At 35.2% G+C, this 22,669-nt stretch overlaps 1 protein-coding gene across 2 annotated transcripts in view; it reads right to left on the bottom strand.

Annotated features, from left to right (window-relative positions):
* Positions 1 to 22,669, bottom strand: part of TCF12 (transcription factor 12) — a 332,249-nt gene that overhangs the window by 162,030 nt on the left and 147,550 nt on the right. For both annotated transcript variants that reach the window (XM_049773639.1, XM_049773640.1), the window contains exon 5: positions 21,140 to 21,242. In XM_049773639.1, coding sequence (XP_049629596.1) covers positions 21,140 to 21,242 — 103 coding nt within the window. The remainder of the gene's footprint in view (positions 1 to 21,139; positions 21,243 to 22,669) is intronic.

The following is a 22,669-nucleotide window of genomic DNA, read 5'->3' as shown; positions in this document are numbered from 1 at the left end:
AGTAGAAACCACCACACTGCAAAGGACACAATGGGGAACAACACAGAACTTCACCAATTTAGAGAATGATAGTAGCTCTGCCAACCCAATAAGTACTGGCCAACTAAATAGTTTCTCCAATAAAGATTAGAGAAAAGAAATCTAGAGAATGCTCAGAGAAATCATGGAATGAACTGAATGAATCACAAATAAGAATCAAAAGAATATGAAAGCAGAAATGAGAACATAAAAGGACTGTAAAATTTGGTAAGCAAAATGAAACCTCACTGGAAAGCTTCAACAGCAACATAATAGCAGCTGAAGATAGAATCAGTGAGCTGGAAGATGAGATACATAACTCCATACAACAGAGGAGGTTGGAAAGAGCCTAAAAACAAATGATCAAATGATGTAAAAAATTCTCAAAGAATGTGAATAGATGAAAATAAAAATATTTTTATTTTTGATGGTGTAATAGATCTAACTCTAAACCTATATGAGAAAGGTGAACTCTACCAATGAGTAGCCCATAAAAATATTTCTTGATTGTATGTTCAAACAATAGGAGTAAAGGACTCAATTAAATTACTTGGGTTTTTTTGTTTTTGTTTTTGTTTTTTGGGCCACACCCATTTGATGCTCAGGGGTTACTCCTGGCTAAGCACTCAGAAATGGCCCTGGCTTGGGGGGACCATATGGGACGCCGAGGGATCAAACTGCAGTCCTTCCTTGGCTAGCGCTTGCAAGGCAGACACCTTACCTCTAGCGCCACATCGCCGGCCCCCCCCAATTATATTATTTGGTTTAAAATCATTTGACTATTGAATGTAAAAAAGTAACATGTCCAGATGTAGAAGACCCAAAAATATCTATGAAGGTATGCATGATAGCCTTCATTATTTATAAATTCATCATAATATGTGACAGAATTAATTACAATATCAAATAGTCTAAGAAAGTGGTAAAAATAAAATTCTGATTAAAAACATTAAAATATACTGGCTCTTTAAATCATGTGCCTAGTAAAGCTATTGAAGTGGGATAACAAGTGAATGGTTCTAAAGAGGTGAGTCTGGGAATGTAACACAAAGTTCTGTGAAAAGTCTACAATGAAAGTTCAGAAAGTTTCTGAAGACTGCTACAAATTAAGGCTAACTTTCTGATGTTGCTCAATCTGGCCAAATGTCAAAATTAATAATAATAAAAAAATCAAATGAATGGTTAAGTATTCTAGATTGAAACAACCAATGAAAGGAGGAAGAGAGTGCCTCATCTGGATAATTTCTAGCTTGATAGTTCCAAAGACTCAAGAGATAAGAGGGATTCTTTAAGGTGGGTTAATAAAAACAGGATCAATTTGCTTAGAAAAACTCTTTTCCAATGAATCCACTGCTCTTTAATTTGCCCTTTTAACAATTACAATGGATGTTATTGACTTTTGCTATTGTCACTGCCATGGAACAAACCTGTGTGTATACTCAGGAAAAGTAAAATAGAAACAAGGAGAAGTTAGTTAACAATGAAACTGGCCTACTCATACAGCTAAATCAATATTGATCAAGTAACCTTATTGTAAATATTGCAGTCAATGAAATCGATCATCGTATTGAATACCAAATAAGCACCATGGATTGCAAAACTGATAGAACCAGGGGCCAGAGCAGTGGCACAAGCGACACACACTGACCTAGGATGGACCACAGTTTCATCCCCTGGTGTCCATATGGTCCCCCAAGCCAGAAGCAATTTCTGAGTGCATAGCCAGGAGTAAACCCTGAGTGTCACCGGGTGTGGCACAAAAACAAAACAAAACAAAACAAAAAAACTGATAGAATGACAGAACCAACATATAAAGAATTTAAGATAACAAAAATTTAAGACAATACTATTTAATAAGATAACAAGACTATTTTATTTGTTATTTGCAGCAAACAGATTTTACTTAGTTGGGACTATAACACACGAAATACAAACTATTTTTAACATAAAAAACTTTCCTATATCTTCTGTGATATATTATATATACATTTATAAATTATATAATATACAATATATTATATACAAATATATAAAATAAATTTATTTACAATATATTTTATATATTATATAAAATAATATAATTATATATAAATATATATTTATTTTAAGTTCTTGTGGAATAAATTTAATAAAATAATAATAAATAATAAATTTAATTGAAATAGTCTGGAGCAATAATATAGGGTAGTCAGCTTTGCACGGGGCTGATTCAAATTGATCCCTAGCTTTTCAAATGGTCTTCTGAGTACTGCCAGGACTGAGTATCATGAAGTGTGCCCCTCACTTCCACTCAGCCCACCCAAAAAAGAATAGAGGGGAAAAGGTACCTTCATTCAAGAGTGAAAAAAATGTTAACAATTTATAAATAATAATATTAACAATGTCAGGCACTCATTCATAAGTTCTTTCTATGGTGTATGTGCCCAGGATAAAAAAAGATCACCCAAATCATTGGAGTCAGAGTAATAGCACAGTAGGGAGGGCATTTGCCTTGTACACAACTGACCTGGGTTCAATTCCCAGCATTTGATTTGGTCCCTGGATCCTGCCAGGAGTAATTTCTTAACATAGAGCCCTGGTGCCACCGGGTATTGCCCAAAACCAACCAATTAACCAACCAACCAAAAAAGAATGCACAAATAAAACCTATAACATAACTATGTCTAATTATCTATAACGAAAGTAAAGAAACCAAAGCTATAATTAGTACACAGGTAATCTGCCATCAATCACACTGGAGAAAAGAAACTCTTACTTACAGAAATGGAGTAATGCTCAATCAAGGCTGATCTTAAAATTTACAGTAATGTGAGTTATTTTATACCAAAGTTAAAACTTAAATATTGAGATTTTTACTTAAGTCTATATGCTTTTTCCTCCTGCCTCTTTTGTTTAATTGGGTTTCAAGGAGTCTGGCAGCCTAATTTCAACATAAATGTTTGTTTCCTATTTGAGTACATTCACATGGTTAGCAGTTTGATGCTGATGCCAAAAATGATTAAAAATCTGAAAAGTCCCCCACACTTGGGAAATAAAATAATAAAAATTGTTAACAAAATCACTTTATCATTTTATCCCCAGGCTTCTTCTCAATTACTCTGTCATAACTAAATAAATGTTTCCCAGTCATATAAAACAAAATTAAAATAATGCAGCAGTCCAATTAAGTAAAAAAAATTAAGTAATAATTATGTTACCTATACTATAACCTCTCAGATGGCATTGTCTTACAATTCTCATATGCCACCTAAATAATGAATCACTAAAATAAAACCCAATTTTAGAAAATACTATAAAATGGTATTTACCAAAATAAAAAATATTTTTTCTAAATAAGTTCCAAAATCTTATATCTATATTAGAACTTGTCATTTATTTGTATGAGAAAATATATCATGTGGAACCAGGATAAAGAATAGTGTGGCAGTTAAAATGAGAAAAGCAGTTAAAATGAGAAAATTTTGAATGAAAGAGATCAAAGTATTCCTACCAATAGTAAAAACATGATGATGATACTTAACCTTGCTGAAGCTGTTTTGTCATCTGCAAAATGATCTTAACAATACTTAGTATTCTTTCCTGAAGAATAAATTAGGCACTTTAAAATAAACAAAACAGAATCCAACACAGTCAAGGACTGTGTAAATAGCAATCTGGTAACTGAACAGGAGAGAAGGAAAACAGCACCTTATACTTTTCTGAATACAAGTAGAAGGAATATATTTTTTCTTATTACCCCTGACAGTGTAATAACATTGACTAAGCATCCCTCTTGCTCACCTAGGCCCTGAGTAGTTTGACTGTATGTATTTATTGTGACACACCCACAATATCACACTCCAAAATAAAAAAAAAAATTCCCTCTCCTTCAAAACATTTTGCTAGAAATTAAGTAATCAGGGGCCGGGCGGTGGCGCTAAAGGTAAGGTGCTTGCCTTGCCTGTGCTAGCCTCGGACGGACCGCGGTTCGATCCCCCGGTGTTCCATATGGTCCCCCAAGCCAGGAGCAACTTCTGAGCACATAGCCAGGAGTAACCCCTGAGTGTTACTGGGTGTGGCCCAAAAACCAAAAAAAAAAAAAAAAAAAAAAAAAAAGAAATTAAGTAATCATACTTAATTAAGTTTTAATAGTCCATCAACATTCTAACAGATATACATAAACCACCAAAGATCATTGCTAGAACATAAGATCTTAAAAAAGAATTCAAATTTAGTCAAATATTTTGACTATCAAAAATGCTCCTGGAAGTCATTTCTCATCACAGTGGTTTACCAATGTAAAATACATTCCACATTTTGAGTAGTTTCAAAATAAAATCTATGGCAGTGTATAAATTAGAAGTTGTCATTGTCCTCAATATCATGTTCATGTTTATGTTTATGTTCACCTTATCTATAAAACCATGTAGTCTGATACTGTAACTATAAAGTGAAAAAACTTTTTAATCAGATGAAATAAAATAAACTTCATTTTCATTTATGTTGCCTAGTCCATAAATAACTAAATATAATGTATTAAAATTGGTGAATTTAATTTAGAGACTAAACTAATTTTGGGATCGGGGACTCATGCAAAGCAATGCTCTGTGGTTATTCTTAATTTTTTTTTTCAGGAATCATTTCTGGCAATTAGGGGAAACTACATGAGAGGCCAAGGATTAAACTCAGGTCAGTCACATGCAAGCCAAGTGCTCTACCATCTGTGCTGGGCTTCTAAATTTTAATTTTCAACAGAACTTGAGCCTCTGAACTTTTTTACTTTTCCAATTAATGAGAATATCATTACCTACCCTAAGAAGTGGATTCCAAAACTCTTGATATTTAAAAATCATAGAAATAAATTAATTTGACCATTCATTCCCCAAACTTGGATCCCATCTTTGGAACCGGCATGGTTTTCTACACTAGCACCAGGAATCAAACTTCAACCAAGGAATGCCCTAATGCTGCCCTGGCACCGAATTGCTCTAGGGTGGGTTCATATAACACCCTGACGACTTGGAAACAGCAACTTGCTTTCAGGTCAGGTTTCCCCACCTCACCACCTAACAGTGATATTAAATCAGAAGACACTCCATGACACCCTAGCTTCAACATAGGATCTGTGCATAACGCAAGATCTTAAATTACAGAAGCTTATTGTGACAACCATGATTGAGAACTTTTCCTGGATCATTAAGAAAGACTTGGGGTTAGACAGCTTAGTCTGCCTGGAGCCTGGAGCCTTCCGGGAGTTGGTCTTATGGCAGAATGCTTCATGGGTAGAAACACCTGCTTTTAGGCCAAAGGTTTTCCTTTCTCTTTTCCCCAAAGTTTGCTGCCACCCCCTATTTTAATATTTTAGACAGGGGCTCTGTCCTTTTATATAGAACCTTGAGACACAAATTACTTTGTTTTACCTCATATTTCTGCATTTTCTTTCCTCCCTCCCTCTCTCCCTCCTTTCTTTCCTTCCTTCCTGTTTGTTTTTTTGGGGCCACACCTGGCAGCACTCAGGGGTTACTCTTGGCTCTGTGCTCAGAAATCACTCCTGGCTCAGGGACCATATGGTATGCCAGGGATCAAATGTGCGTCCATCCTGGATCAGTAGCATGCAAGGCAAATGCCCTAACACTGTACTACCACTCTTGCCCTATATTTCTGCATTTTTCTTTTTTTTTTTTTTTATTTTAGGGAGGGGTGTTTGGGGCCGCACCCAGTGACGCTCAGGGGTTACTCCTGGCTTGAGGGACCATATAGGACACAGGGGGATCGAACCATGGTCCATCCTAGGCTAGCACCGGCAAGACAGACGCCTTACCGCTCGTGCCACCACTCAGGCTCCTATTTCTGCATTTTTCTATAAAGCTAAGAAGAAAAAAAAAAAAAGAATGGTGGCTAGGGGCCACATAGTCTCAGGTGCATTGGTGGAGGTAAGAAGGATAGAACTAAATATCCAAGCCAAAGTCAACGACAATACAATCAAGAGACCCAATCTTTAATCATCTAAATTTACCATGGGTCTGTTATACTAGCAGGCCAGGGAACAAAGGGTGGTGGAATAGGATGCACTCTGGGAACACTAGTAGAGGGAGGTCGACACTGGTGGTGCAAATGGCCCTGATCCACTGTATGTCTGAAATCCAAATCTGAAGAACTTTGTAAATAACAAGGTTTCAATGAAATAAAATTAAAACAAAATACAAGCTTGGAGGTGTGGCTCAGTGTAAAGCTCTGTCATGTACATGTGAAGGCCTCATATGCTGCCCAGCATATCACATACATATTGTGACATACATATTATCCCAACTACTACAAAAGCCACAAAGATTCAGTGTTACATTTTGCCCTGCTTCCAAAAGTTAAAGTATGATCCTTTTCCTTGATAACAATTATATGTTTTAAAATAGAATTCTTTAAAATCTTGAACTCTGATTGCATACAGAATCAAAGAATTAAAAATCAGATGATTTCAAAGTCTGTGTTTTTAAAAGTGCATATATATATACCATATATACATGAGTTTATGCTGACCCAAATATAAGCCGACCCCCCTAATTTTACCCTAAAAACTGGGAAAACTTAGTGACTCGAGTATAAGACAAGGTGGAAAATAAAGCAGTCACTGATAAATTTCAAAAATAAAAATATATACCCAAACAATTACAGTAATCGAGGAATCAGTAGGTTAAATGTTTTCAATATTTATTCCTAAAGAAAAAAATGTAAACTAGTAACAATAACTTTAAAACTCTAAATAAAGTGCAGAAAACAGTAGCTTAACAGGTAATCAAGCTAAATCACAAAAGTTAAAATCCTTCAAAACTGGATTCCTCATCATTATCATCCATATGTCCAGAGTTTCAGCTGTACCTTATGTGAGTGTATCAGCATAGACATTGTCATCATCACTGGGTTTGCAGGTATCATCATCACTGTTGTTGGTCTCAAACAAAGTGCAAAATAATGTGAGTTAGTTCAGTGACATACAGTTCAGTTCAACTGCCTTCCTCTTCAGCTCAGCCATGACTATGGACTGAGCCAAAGCACTACCCTTACCAGCAGATGGCTGGAGGCTACATGCATTTGATTCGGTGCACACACCGAATCAAATAACCTGTATAACCTGAGTATAAGCCGAGTTTGGGTTTTCGGAATAAATTTTGTGCTGGAAAACTTGGCTTATACTTGGGTATATACGGTAAGTTATTGTATATGTTTCTATCTAATTGCCCTATAGAAAATTAATTTCTTTGGGTTTTTTTTTGGGGGGTCCACACCCGGCAGCAGGGGTGTGACCCAAATTAATTAATGAATTTTCTAGGGGCTGGAGAGATAGCATGGAAGTAAGGCATTTGCCTTGCATGAAGAAGGATGGTGGTTTAAATCTCAGCATCCCATACGGTACCCCAAGCCTGCCGGGAGCGATTTTGAGCATGGAGCCAGGAGTAACCCCTGAGTGTTGCTAGATGTGACCCAAAAACCAAAAATAAAAAAAATAAAAAAATAAAGGCAAACCTTTATATAAAAGACAAACCTTTTTAATGAAATACTTAGGGAAAGTTTAAATTAGGTAGTCTTTAAAAAATCGAAAAGGAAGTTAAGACTTAACCTATGTTTATCTCAACAGCATTTCCAAGAACCTATTTCCACTGTCTCGAGAGACTTGAAGATAAAACTCCCTCAAAACAGTGGTTCGCCTAAAAATACCTAACCCCAGGGACCACCAGCACAGAGCACCTCACCTAGATTCTCTAACTTTCTGTGCAGCCAGCTTCTTGAAAAAAAAAAAAAAAAAAAAAAAAAAAAAAAAAAAAACTGCCCAAAGATTGCCCATGTAGGAATAGCATTTATGATTGAAATTATAAATGGCAGTCAAACTAATCCTCAAACTCATTTCTCACTGAAGTACAAGTGAGGACAGACTCAGACAAAATGTGTTGTTGCATCTTTATATTTTGCTTCTTGAGAAAAGAAAAAAGACAAGGAAGACCTCTAGGTAATATCTATCATAAAAGAATATAGCACCCTAAAATATTTTTCAACAACATGCTTACATATTTTTCTCTCACTCTAAGCATGAATAATTTATATGCTACTCTTTTGGCAACATTTTTATAAAAGGCAAATATCCAAATTCTGAAATACATACCATCTTATTTTCTAGACATTCTCAAAAGAAAAAGAAATAATAATATACGGCTTCTGATGTTTCTCATTCCTTAAAACCCAAAAGTAGAATAGTACTATGCATTCAAAGTAAAGAGGAAATAAATTTGATAAAAAGATTCTTCTACTCACACACTATCTTCTACTCACATATATAATATGACGTATTAAAAGTTATATAGTTTTCCTGGCTGGAAATGTGGTTCAACAATAAAAGCTCATGCCTTACATGTATGAAGTCCTGGGTTCAACCCTTTGCACCAAAGATGACAAAGGAAAAATGTAGTTTCTTTAAAAAAATTAAGAAATTATCTTGCCTTAGAAATAAATATAAATATGGGGGGGGAGAGGGGGGGCAGTGGTTAACCTCCCAGTTTGATTCCCTGGACACTTCTATGAGTGATCCCTGAGCACAAGTGGGTCACAAGGCTGACTGAAGAATTTCGTCTATCAGATCTGCATTTCTATGTCAGGATCCATAAGTAACCCCTTTGATGACCCCTGGCCCCTGATATTCCAAAAGGGCCACAGGTGTATAAACAGAGACCTATAAAATAAGACAAGGAAGCTAACTAAAAGAACATAGAGATCACAAGAATGAGACTGGAAGTGGGTTAAGGTCTGAAACAGGCTGAAAAACATTGGTCTATGAAATATTGCTAAGGGAACAAAGAAATCTCTGCAAAATCTCGTATCTTTTATCTTCCTGTATTTCCTGGCCTACTCTCCTGAAATATTTTGTTTATGTATTCACTTATCTATTTGTATATTTACTTTGTAATTAAAGTTTTCCTTCCAGAGATAACTGTGGATTACCATATCTGGGTTTAAGGTACTTGTTATGCAAGGAATCAATTCTGATTTGATCCCACACTGCAGCTGGTTCCCTAAGCACTACCTTGAGCACAGAGCCAGGTATTCCTAGGTGGGTATTCCTCTAGGTGTGGTCCCAATCCCCCTCAATACCCCAAAAAAGACTAATGAGATTCAAATAATCTTTACAAAACTACCCTCGTTTTGCAATAAAATCAGGAAAATTAAGTGATACAGATAAATGATTTTGTGCAGATCTCCCCGATTATGTTTATTTACATGGGCAAAAATGTGTACATTTAGTTTTATACAATTTGTCATAGGTGCAGATTCATGGCTACCACCACAGTCATTTCAGAATAGTTCACAGAATACCAGGAACCCATGCACAATTATTTATAACCATTGCCACCGTCATCTAGTAACCAATTATCTAGTCAAGATTCTAGCATTTTACTATTTTAACAGTGGCATTTCTCAATCAAACTATTTCACACTCTATTTCACAAACTATTTCACAACTAAATTATGTTGGTTAACAGTTTATTCATTTAGTTTATTCATTTTTATTGCTGAGGATTATTCCATAAATATAAGCTATAGTAAAATTAGCTGCCCAGTGAATAATAACAAAGATACTCTAAGCATTCAATTTGAAGTTTTTGTGAGAAGATGTGGGATAAATGTTTCAGAATGCAACTACTGGACTAATAAATGCATGTTTATTTACTTTTATAAAAAAAATGCAAAAATATGGGCTGGAGAGATAGCATGGAGGTAAGGCGTTTGCCTTTCATGCAAAAGGTCAGTGGTTCGAATCCCGGCATCCCATATGGTCCCCTGAGCCTGCCAGGAGCAATTTCTGAGTGTAGAGCCAGGAGCAACCCCTGAGCGCTGTTGGGTGTGACCCAAAAACCAAAAAAAAAAAAAAAAAAAAAAAAAAAAAAAAAAAAAAAAAAAAAAAAAAAAGCAAAAATGTTTTCTATAACCACTTTATATTCCCATTGTAAATATTTAATTGAATAAAATTCCATGAGTTATATTCAATTAGGATAAATTCCTTATTAGTGACATTAGTAGAGACAATATGTATTTTCATAATGACTATAAAGATTAATCTTTATATAAATGTGTTTGATGTCTGTTTTAATTCTAAGTGAGTCACAATAATTTGGAAAGTTAAAAAAAGATACTGTATAAAGAAAAATCTGAAAAGTTCAGGTGAGCCAAAATGAACTAAAACTTTTCAATGCAGCAAGTTGATCAAAAGAATCAGGGGAAAGATTAAAGGAAATACATAACACAAATATAGATGGTGCACACAAAAACAAACTATGAATGCAAGAATCACAGATCCTTTTAATTTCGCCAGAAAAAAAATTATGATACCGCTACTATACCAACATTTATGAAATGTTTATAACTTTATGGAACATCAAAATGCAACACTTACAAGTCTTTTAAAAAAGACATCTAATAGAAATAAAATAAAATAATAGCCTATACTTAACACAGACTCCTATTTGTAAACATACAGGTGTTGATACACACACGCATGCACACACACACCAAGAGTAAAAATACTCTGCACTTACTGTTCTCACTAAATGACTGCATAATTTAATTTCCATGATACCCATTATCCTGTGTAAAAGGAAAACATTTTTAAAAGCAAATGATAATCTTTGATGTGAACATTTCTAATGTAAATGTGAGTAAAAGTTTATAGAAATTATTACTAACAAATACAGCAGTACCAGGAAGGAGGTGCAGAGGTACAACACATGCCTTGAAGGTGTGTGGTACTGTGTTTGATTCAGCATTACAATTAGTCAATAATAAGTAACTACTTTTGTTAATAAAGCAGGAAATTTCTTAAACACAAACCATTATGGACAATACATAAAATTTAAGTATTTTTAAGAACTATGACAAACTCTGTAACATATTTATTTCAGAAAATCAATAAAATATAAGCTAAAATAAATGCTTTTTATTATACATATGCTTTGACGGAGATTCCAAGATGAAATACATATTATCACTGATACAATGGCATACTCCATAGAGTATTACAGATTCTGCCTAGAGTTACTTCTTCACATCTGTTCTATGAAGACTTTTCTATAAAGAGCTTCCCACTGCTACCTCTCTACCAAGTTGTTTAAAATTTACCTTTAACTCTCCAAACATGTTAGTTCATTTTAATCCTTTCACATTTTAAAGTTTTTTTAGGCTATATATAGATTATTAGAGGAATAATTTCAGGTCACAAAAAATTGAGTTTAATTAAACACCAGCTACTCATACTACATTTAAATACAAAACAAGAAAATAACTCACCTAGTAACTTATGCTTTTTTCCAGGCAAAGAAGCTCTGGAAAAGTTAGAAATATTTCGCTATCACTACAAAATATAATCAACACATCTGAATATTAAATATAACCTTGCTATCCTGCACAGAATTTCACATAAGATTTAGTAACTATTCAACAATCTGATATAAGTTGCGGCTATTAAAATATTTTAGTTAAATCTTCAGACCAAGACTGGCAAACCAGCTATGGAGCTATTTCATCCAAATAATTGTTATTTTTATTTTAAGGTAACAAAGAATATAACACATTATATATGTATATAAATTTTATAAGTAATATATACACATTTTATTTTTTTAATGGTCAAATAATTATAGTAAAAATAGTGCATCACTAATTGCGTCTCGGGTTACAAATCCTAAACTATTATCTAGCTGGGGAAGGGGAAGGTCCATGAAAATCAGTATGGAAAACTATGTAACAGAAATAAATGAATTAATTTAGGTAGGTTGGTATACTACTTTGATTATTTCTATTCTTTCAGGTAGCCTGGGTATTCTACTCCCACTTAATTGTGACTCTCTAAAAAGTTGATATAATCTGAGTAAGTGTGACAATTCAGAGAGTCAAAAGTATTTCCCAAATTAAAAAAAAAAACAGTATGCAATATAAGAATGACTGTTACACACTGTGTCATAGTATACGATGCATATGACCATAAGTTGAAAACAATTTCAAGATATGAACAAAAGCTGTTGAAAAGCACAAATAGGTATGTATTATCAAAGCATCCTAAAATTAAGGCACAATGAACAAGTTCAAAGTTCACAGAAACCTGAAATTTCAGCCAGGAAGACAGCTCAAAGGGCTTGACAGCTTAGATCCTACTCTAAGTTTCTGACATAACACCCTCCCCAATCACCTTTCTGCTCAGCACCTCCACATATAGCCCGGGTGGTATGAGCACTGAATAGTTAAAGCAGAAATTATCAGATTTATTACCGGGAGTAGTCACTGGACAACTTGAGCCTTGATTGGGGATTCCCTACTAAAAAGTAATTCTAACATCCCCCACATAACAAATTCAACCTGGATGTCACAAAAAATACAATCAACGGAAAGCAAAAGCTAAATTTGATGCAGGCTAGGGGGCATCAAAGAGCTGAAATGTGCAAGAAATTACAAAGGTGATGACTAATGATTTAACATAAGTCTTTTGAGAGTTCAATTAAAAAAATCAAATTTGGGGGCCAGAGAGATAGCATGGAGGTGTTTGCATGCAGAGTAGAAGGACGGTGGTTCAAATCCCGACATCCTGAATGGCCCCCTGAGCCTGCCAGGAGCCATTTCTGAGCATAGAGTCAGGAGTAACCCAGGAACACTACCAGGTGTGACCCAAACAAACAAACAAACAAACAAAAATCAAATTTATGGGGCTGGAGCAATAGCACAGTGGTAGGGTGTTTGCCTTGCATGCTGCTGATTCGGGACAGACTGGGGTCTGATCCCCGGCATTCTCTATGATCCCCTGAGCCTGCCAGGAGTGATTTCTTACAATTGAGCCAGGAGTAACCCCTGAGCATCGCTGGGTGTTGCCCATAAACCTAAATAAATAAATAAATAAATAAATAAATAAATAAATAAATAAATAAACAAACAAATAAAATTTATTGACAGCAAAATAAAACATACACATAATTAATGAAGGAGCAGCATACATGAATATCTTCAAATAACATTAGTACAATTCAGTAATGATGATTATCAAAAGGAGGCAGAGTTTCTGAGTGAGGCACATACTCATATTTCTGAGTCCCATTTGAAACAAACAATTCAGGATAGACTTTCCAATTGGGTGTCAGGGGGATATACCCAGTGGTGCTCAGGGATTACTCATAGTTCTGAACTTAAAAATTACTTCTAGAGGGTTTGGGGGTCCATCTGGAGAGCTAGGGATCAAATCTGGGCTGACCAAGGGCAAGGCAAATGCTCTACTTGCTGTACTAGTGCTCTGGCCCAAACAATCCAAATTTAAAACTTCACTTTTAGTTAATGGCTAATTAAAATGTATATAAGAAAATCATGACCACTAATCAAGCATATACAAACTTCAATATAATGAGTAAAGGGTTCAAAGTTAACATTCACCTAGAAACAATGGGATGTTGAAGCAAAAGCTGTTTAGCACATCTATGCAAATAACCCATTCATTATAAAGTATAAACATCACTGAAGATTACATAGAACACATGCATAAAAATAATGAACAAATGATTGGGTAAACAAAAAATATAGTGGTTCCCATTGGTCAGTTAAAGTTACTAGTATGCAAGGTTATACAGATGGGATTTAAGAGATAAAGTGTCTGTCTGAATGCAGATCTAGGAGTACATCCTGAGCACTGTCTGATGTGATTCAACACCCTGCCACCCCCAGGTCCTGGTAAACTATTCCTCACTACTAATGTAATTATCTCTGGCCAGAACATGGCTTTATTAATCTTTTGCTAAATAATCTATAACATGCATATATAAAAAAGAAATCTATTGAAAACAGAGTATCATTCAAGAGATTTACAATTTCTAGGGCTAGAAAACCATACAAAACAGGCCAAGCAATAGTCTGGCATGCAGTGGATTCAGGTGCCAACTCTGCACATCATAGAGCAATGTCAAAAATAGCTGCGGGCATATACCCAAGCCCTATCCCTCTCCCAAATTTTAGAGAAAAGAAAGGTTATAAAAAAAAAACAAAAAACAACAACAACAAAAAAAAAACACTAGCCTGGAGAGATAGCACAGCAGCGTTTGCCTTGCAATCAGCCGATCCATGACCAAAGGTGGTTGGTTGGAATCTCGGTGTCCCATATGGTCCCTCGTGCCTGCCAGGAGCTATTACTGAGCAGACAGCCAGGAGTAACCCCTGAACACCGCTGGGTGTGGTCCAAACCCCCCCCCCCAAAAACACTAAACAAACATAAAAACCACTAAGAGTTTAGAATTGAATTTAGGCTTGCCTTGCACACAGCTGACCCAAGTTGGCACAAATATGTTCTCCAGAGACCCACAGAGAGTGATCCCTGAGCACAGAGCCAAGAGAATCAGGTAGGTATCGCATAATAATAATAACAACAACAACAACAATAACAACAAAAAGAACCTGAGTTAATAACAAGAAAATATAGTTATCATATGGTATAAAAGGCATTTCTTTATCGCCCGTTTTTGAAGACTTAATCCCCTATAAGGCTATTTCCCTCCCTTCTGGATACACCTGACCTCTTCCTACATATTAAGATCCAGCTCTACAGAGCATGAGTTCACATATATGGCCACATAACACCTCCTCCAGATTTTATAGTATTAACATAATATAGCCCAGTACAAGTACAACAAATCTGATGGGAAAGTTACATAAAACCCACCAAGCTCAATGAGCAAAGAGTAACACTGAAGACTCAATCAAGCAGCTCAGTAAATCTTCAAACTTTAATTATATACCAGGAGATATGACAATAATCACAAAGTGACTTTTTTGACCTATTTTCAGATAACTTAATTTGACACTGTTGTAACAAACAATATAAGTAAATTTGTTTGTAACTGCTAAGGGACAGGCTTGTGTGATACTAAAGACATCAGTAGAGGGAAGTTCACAATGATGGTGGGTCATTTTTAATTAAAAAATTAAAAATAGGGGCCGGGTAGGTGGCGCTGGAGGTAAGGTGTCTGCCTTGCAAGCGCTAGCCAAGGAAGGACTGCGGTTCGATCCCCCGGCGTCCCATATGGTCCCCCCAAGCCTGGGGCGATTTCTGAGCACATAGCCAGGAGTAACCCCTGAGCATAAAACGGGTGTGGCCCAAAAACCAAAAAAAAAAAAAATTAAAAATAAATTTTAAGTCCCCAGAACAACTCAAAAATTAACCCATTAGTTGACTTCAGACTTAGAAGATAAAATACATTATTTTTTGTTACTATGATTTTCTAATGTTAAATTTCAAAATAAAAAGTTATGCTGCCATTCCCCATCATTTAAAATTTTGAATGTCTTTTTAGTTATTCTAAATCTTTTAGGCAAATCATTCAAAGATTAAAGATCTTTAATAAAAGGAACCTCAATCTATGCAGAGTACCACTGAAATTATGGTATCTCTTTCAAAATAAAGAATAAGTACTTGTAATTTAATCTCTCGATGACTGGGATTCATCTCTGGCTCAAAGAAGAAAAAGAAACAAAGCACTATTAAAAAGTCACTTTAACTATGAAAAGAGTCTGCTTTTCAGACTAAAGGCATGTTAAAAACATGGCGAAATAATATTGCTAGAAACAAAAGCCTCATCTGAGTTGAAAGAAAACATTTCAAATGCTTAAGGAACAAGAAAGGAGATTTTTAAACAATATGGAAAGACTAAAGAAGCTACAAAGGGGCAGGGGAAGCAGTCTCCATGACATAATTTGAACTTTGAACTCAAAAGAATACAGGAACAATGCTCCTTTACTCTTATCAAACCCACTTTTCAGTCCAATTACCTATAAAGGGGTAAGGGAAACAGTCTCCATGACACTCTCTGAACTTTGAACTTTTGGATGCAGTATGATAAAACTCTTAGCCATGTGGGATGTAAGTCAATAAATTCCAATTTTTGTTGGACAGTTCAAATTCATCAATTGTTATGTACAAAAAAAACCAGATTATTTTAATCTTTTCTGAATTTCTGAGTTTTTTTTTTGTATCACTCACATCTTACTATGCACAGTAATTATTAAAATGACACCTCACCACCACCACCACCACCACCACCACCATATACCTGCAAGTTATAATAGGGATTAAAGCACCTTGCCTGCAAATTCAGGCACCTCATAATTAAGCATCCTCTAAACAAGGCTAAGGGATACTCTTGATAACACTCAGAAACAGTGGCACAACCACTTTTTCCCAAACTCCCCTCAAATAAAAGGACTTCCCTCTAGACACATTAAAAAACAAAAGGGCCCCGGAGAGATAGCACAGCGGCGTTTGCCTTGCAAGCAGCCGATCCAGGACCAAAGGTGGTTGGTTTGAATCCCGGTGTCCCATATGGTCCCCTATATTGGGGGGGGAGGGGGAGGAGAACCTGCCAGGAGCTATTTCTGAGCAGACAGCCAGGAGTAACCCCTGAGCACCGCCGGATGTGGCCCAAAAAACAAACAAAAAAAAAAATCTGTAAATCATACTGAATCTTACGCACTTTTATATTCCATCAAAAAGCGTATTTAAACAGTTGTGAGCAGAGTAAAGGATAAAGAATGAGTACAGGAAATGGAACAAGGCCATCAACAATTCACAATGGCTAATGTGTAAGAAAGAGGAGGAAAGGAGTGTAAGAGCTATAAAACCAGGAGGAGCAAATGTTTGCGCAAGAAAGGTAATTAAGAAGATAAAGCATTGTAGTAGAAAAGGGCTGTGAGCTAAATTAGAAAGAAGGGGCCAGGATCCACGTTTCCCAATTGACTACTTATTTCCTTTCTGTGCCTCTTATTAAGTCACTTTTACTCAGTGCCAACATTTAGTTTTCTAGCAAATGTTGGAGAATAAAGATCAACAAATAAAATTTACATTCTTTTACAAAACTTGTGGTTAATGAAACACCAAGGAAAGCATGAATACTTCATTCCTGGGAAATATGTCAAACTAGATACAGTATCATTATATTTTCCCTAAGCAAATTTACAATCATTTTCATATTTTCATGAACTCATTTAAGAAGGAACTTTGAGGGTAGTTTTGATCTGAGAATTTGAAAATAGCAATTCTACATTCCCACCCCTAAATTCAGAATTACTTCTGTATTCATTATAAATTAAAGTACTGATAGTAAAAATTGTACAAGTTCTTTAAAACTTATTTCTTTGTTTTTTGTTTTTATTGTTTTGTTTTGGGCCACATCTGGGGGCACTCAGGGGTTACTTCTGGCTATGCATTCAGCTCGCTCCTGGCTTGGGGGACCATATGAGATTCTGGGGATTGAACTTAGGTCACTCCTGAGTCAGCCATGTGCAAGGCAAATGCCCTGCCACTATGCTATGGCTCCGGCCCCTAAAATTTAGTTCTTTGAATAGAAATAAACACACCAAACATAATCAATATCTAGGAAAAATGCATACTTGGGTTAAATTCCCAGATGAAAGCTATTCCGAAGAATGATTCCTACCATTTATTTAATCCATGATGAAATAAAAAATAAAATGTAGTAGCTGCTAATGAAAAAAGCTTTTAAATGCTGATATACTGATGAAAGCTGAATAAGCAAATAAACTCCAATAACTGTAAAAAGACAGATGTTTTGTTTGTAAGTCAAATACTTATAAGGTTTAATAATGTATGTAAATATTCCCTAAGCATTCCAATTAGCTAAAATTCTTCAAATAAGTTATAAATACAATCTTACTGCAAATTAAATTAATATTATAATATCTTGGGCTGCAGAGATAAAGCAGAAGGTAAGGTGCTTTCCTTGCAGATAGCCTACTCTAGTTCAATCCCTGGCATCATATGCCATTCCTTTGGGTACTTTTGGGTGTCATTCTAGAAATGGTCCCTAAACATCAGGTATGACCCAACCTACTCTCCTGTACTACGACGAATTGTGCAATATTACATTCCAGAAAAGATTTTTGGTATTATCTACCTAACACAAAACATTAAGTTTTGTTTTTTCTCCAAGTTCCCCAGAGGTTAACGTTGCTTTTCTCAGTTTTCAATATCATAAAGCACATTCTGAATCTCTATGAGGGGGCACATAATATATAAAATTATGTCACTATGTACTCTTCTTTCAGTAATCTATTAATACTAGTGTCTCCATAATTGTAATAGAGGGATATGTTGAACTTTTAAAAAAAAAAATAACCTGGGGAGGATTATAAAGAACCTTATAATCTGAATGTAAATAAGAGAAAGAACATTTTATGAAAGTTGACTGCATGGAGTATAGATTTAAATTGGTAATTAACTGACTGTGACCTTGGGAGAAAAATGCTTAATTTTCTGTATCTTAGTTTCACCATTTGCAAAACTTCAATAACAATTTATCTTCAGAGTTGAGTAAAAGGTATAAGATACAAGGGATTATATAAAATCTATAAATTTTAAGAACTTCAAAAGACCTTTGAGATTGTAACAATCTGAGGATCTAGCCTCCTAATTCTCAAAATTGCTATTTTCTCAAAGTACCACATTTACCACATTTTTACTTTCATTTCCAAAAAAATTTAAAAAACATTAACCAAATAACCTAGAAGCAAAGTAAGTCCCTAATAAGGAACATCAATTAAAATTAGTAAAACAAAAGAAACTTATATTATTTCCCATTGATAAAAATAATGCACACATATTCTAAAATGACATTTTTTGGTTAGTATGTTTTGTTTTGGGAGGGACATGGGACCACTCAAGGGATACTCTGTTAGCAGGTGTGGGTGACTCAATTTTTAAGTCTTCAGGGTGTGGAGGTGCTGAATGGAGGTAAGGACTCAATATTGCCAAGGTCAACCTTAAATACCATTGTCATGAATCCTTGAGAGCCGCCAAACTCTCTAGCCCTGAATAAGTGTTAAAAAACAAGTAGCAGTAGAAAAATAAGCAAAAAGATAGTAAGACCTACCATCAATAAAAAGACATCTAAGCAACAATAAACAAAACAAATATTACTAAAATTAATGAGACAAACAAGAGTAAACTAAATCTGAAAAAGGCTAGAAATAGATAAGACTATCTGGTGACACTATGACAACTACTAATTGTTACAGTCAAAGCTTTGAAGCTAACTCTAACAGAAAAAGAACTTCTGAGGCTAATTTACTGATAGAGCAAAAGAATGTACTTATTTTGCTAGAAACATAAGAAAATTTTCTCTTCCTCATTGACAAATTAATGGGATAATTCTAGAATTCATTTAAAAAATATAACTGGTCTAATAGCTTTACTTTTTATGTGAAACACTTCAAATTATCTAAATGAATACAGAAATGCCTGTTACTGTGGCATGCTGTTCATTACTAAATCATTATCAATTCTTTTTAGACAAAATTTTCATTTTTAAAATGTGTAAAAATCATGTGTTTGAGAACTCTATCATGAAAGATTGTGGTGCTTTATAAATACTATTTCTTCGAAGAAATGTGTTTATTTGAATATAATACATAACCATATAATATATATTGTACAACATAATACATATAAAACACTATAATACATAAAAATCCCTAAATATGATTCCACCCTTGCTTAATGGTGTTTTTTTCATGTGTTGGCAACAATGATAAAGTGTTACTATTAGCTTTGACTGTTTCATGCATTCATTATTCATAGCACCAATCTAAAATGTTACCTGTTAAAACGAGTTAGGTATTAATAGTTCCAAATGCTTGTAATACTGCTGTTACTCTAAGTAATGCTTAAAATATTTATATTGTTGGGTCTGAAACTCCTATTATTAGCAAATGGCTAGGAAAGAGAATCTATTCATTATAACTCTACTGAATGTTATAAATACAAAATCCACATAAACTACTAGATGCTCTCTTAATACTTTATAGAGGATAAGGGAAATACCAAAGACTGTGCAAAGCAAAATAATTTATAAAGAAACAGCAAACCACCAGGATTTGATTAGCATGAGTAGGTCTTTAAACAATAATGCTTATAGGCCATATCCTTCAACAATATAAGTAACAAAAGGATTGTCAACTGAACAAACTTTTCATATTTACTTGACTCCATAGACAACCAATGAGACAAATAAAGCTTTATAATGTGCTCAATATGCTGACTCAGCCTCGGAAGGAAAAAGTTGTGTCATAAGAAAGTCTTTTGAAACAGGTTTTACAACAGGTAAAAATTATTGTATGCAAGCTAGGTAAAAAGGCATGGGCGCATCATTTCAGACTGAAAAGCTAGTCATATAGTCAGTAAGGAGTACAATGAGATAGAATAGCTAACCATAAAGGCATACCAAAATCGTTGTCAAGTTCAGGCAGTAGTTAAGGGGGGGGGGGGGGGCACGCATACCCGTTACGGCTCAAGTAACCAAACTGGTTAGCTGTGTGCAAGGTAAGTGGTCTACCCACTCTTTCTCTCTAGCCCTAGTAGTTTTTTTTTTTTTTTGGTTTTTTTTTGGGCCACACCCGGTAACGCTCAGGGGTTACTCCTGGCTATGCGCTCAGAAGTTGCTCCTGGCTTGGGAGACCATATGGGACACCGGGGGATCGAACCGCGGTCCGTCCAAGGCTACCGCAAGCAAGGCAGGCGCACCTTACCTTTAGCGCCACCGCCCGGCCCCTAGCCCTAGTAAGTAGTTTTTTGTTTTGTTTTTTTTTTTTTTTTTTTTTCAAAGAACAACTTTACTTTTACAAAATATATCTCTAAAAATCCCTTATATGAACTCAAGAGTGCTCCAATAGCTAAATGCCAACTTGATTTTAGTTCAATAGCTCCCCAAAGATTGGGTAACTTTAAGAAAAATCTACCTATCAACACATTGGTCACATCTTAAATGACCAAATATATACCACTGCTAAGACAAACAGTAAATCACATTTGTCTCTGAAATATTTCTCTACCCAGAAAGTAGAAAACAAGATTTGAGGTCACACAGATGCTATCAACATTGATGACTCTTTTTTGATATTAATGACAATAATGTTCCATGCTTACTTTCAAACTGAGCTCAAAAGACAGTAGAAAACTCATGAACTCGGAACTATCTCCTAGATAGTTACGTGTCCTTCCTAGACAAAAGGGTGAAATGTCTAGAACCAAGGAGGCTTAAAGATGACTTGTACAGAATTATCAACTTACCCATCAAATTTGAGTTCATGAAAGGTGTTGGGGACAAGCCTTCATGGGCCCCCAATCGACTGTCATTCAAGTGATCACTGAAATGAGGGCTGTCTGTAAAACCCTAGGAGGAAAAATAAAGGTCAGAGAATTAAAGATCATTTGGCTGCTCTGCTAATTGAACATAATTACCTCATCTAACAAATACACAAAACCTACATTCATAACCAGGTTCCTTGTTCATTACTTGAAAAGCTAAACAGCAGAACTGCTTCTTTTAAGTCCTTTAAATTTTTTATTTATTTATTATTTATTTATTTTAAATAGGGGCCATCAATTAGTACTACTCAATGAAAGTAGTATGGGCTGCCCAGACTCAGTAGTTCTAGAGAAGATCACAGTCACTGTGGCACTGTTGAGAGGAGGAGTCTATGTGGAGTCAAGTATTGTACATTGGGACCAGTGCAAGGCATGTATAGTTCGTGTGTTGTTCTGTTTTGTTTTTAACAACCTCTCCCTCATTTTAAGGTTTTAATGCCAAAGTTTCTTTGTTGATTTTTTAAAAAGATTAGTTTTAAGATTTCTTTACATATTAAAGGGAAAGTTCTTTAGGTATTCTTTTTAAAAGGATAAACAAAAGGGGCTGGGACGATAGTGCAGTGGTATGACATTTGCCTTGCATGCAGCTGACCAAGGACAAACCTTGGTCCCCAGCGTTCCATATGGTCCCCCAAGCCAGGAGTAACTAACCCCTAAACATCACCGGGTGTGACACAAAATTTAAAAAAAGGATAAACAAAAAAATGAGTTGTAATAAACTAGGAAAATGTCTATCTCTTCTACTCCAAAGCCATACTAATAAAGGACTAGCAAAACTGCAAGTTTTACTTAAAACACTGAAAATAGCTACATCAATACGCTAAAAATGAACCTCTTTAAAAAAAAATTTTTTTTTGTTTTGGGGGTAACACCCAGTGGTCCTCAGGGGACCATGTGGGATGCCATGAATTGAACCCAGGTTAGCCCCATGTAAGGCAAACAGCCTACCAGTTGAGCTATTGCTCCAGACCCCCAAATACACTATTTTTAAAATGATAGAAAAATCCTTTACAAAAAGAAAGATCTATGTATACAATTTCTAGTATAATAAAACATACTTTAAAATGCTATTATAGCACTTTGACTTACCAGGTTGTTCATATACAATTGATTCAAGCATTTAATGTTTCAAAACCAACTGCAACTCTAGTATGACCTTCCCTCAACCCTATTTTCAGCTTCCCACTCTCATTCCCAGCCCAACAAATTTACTTTACAGGCACCAACAAATTTACTTTATACTGTTTGTTACAACACAAAGGCAAATTAAATTATCAAAAACGTATATCAATTAGAGTCAATTTGTAATCCTTGATATATCTCTCCATGGTGTTATGGCAGTCATTGTCAGAGAATCTACTGTGCACTTTAGTGCTAACAAACCTTCTGTGTTATTCTTTAGGCTTATTGAGCTTAACAGAAAACAATATGCTTTTGCAAAAACTTAATTGG

Source organism: Suncus etruscus, chromosome 5, assembly GCF_024139225.1.
Source record: "Suncus etruscus isolate mSunEtr1 chromosome 5, mSunEtr1.pri.cur, whole genome shotgun sequence".
In the NCBI taxonomy this organism is placed as follows: Eukaryota; Metazoa; Chordata; class Mammalia; order Eulipotyphla; family Soricidae; genus Suncus; species Suncus etruscus.
The sequence above is the reverse complement of the archived record's forward strand: the minus strand, read 5'-3'. Positions and strand labels throughout refer to the sequence as shown.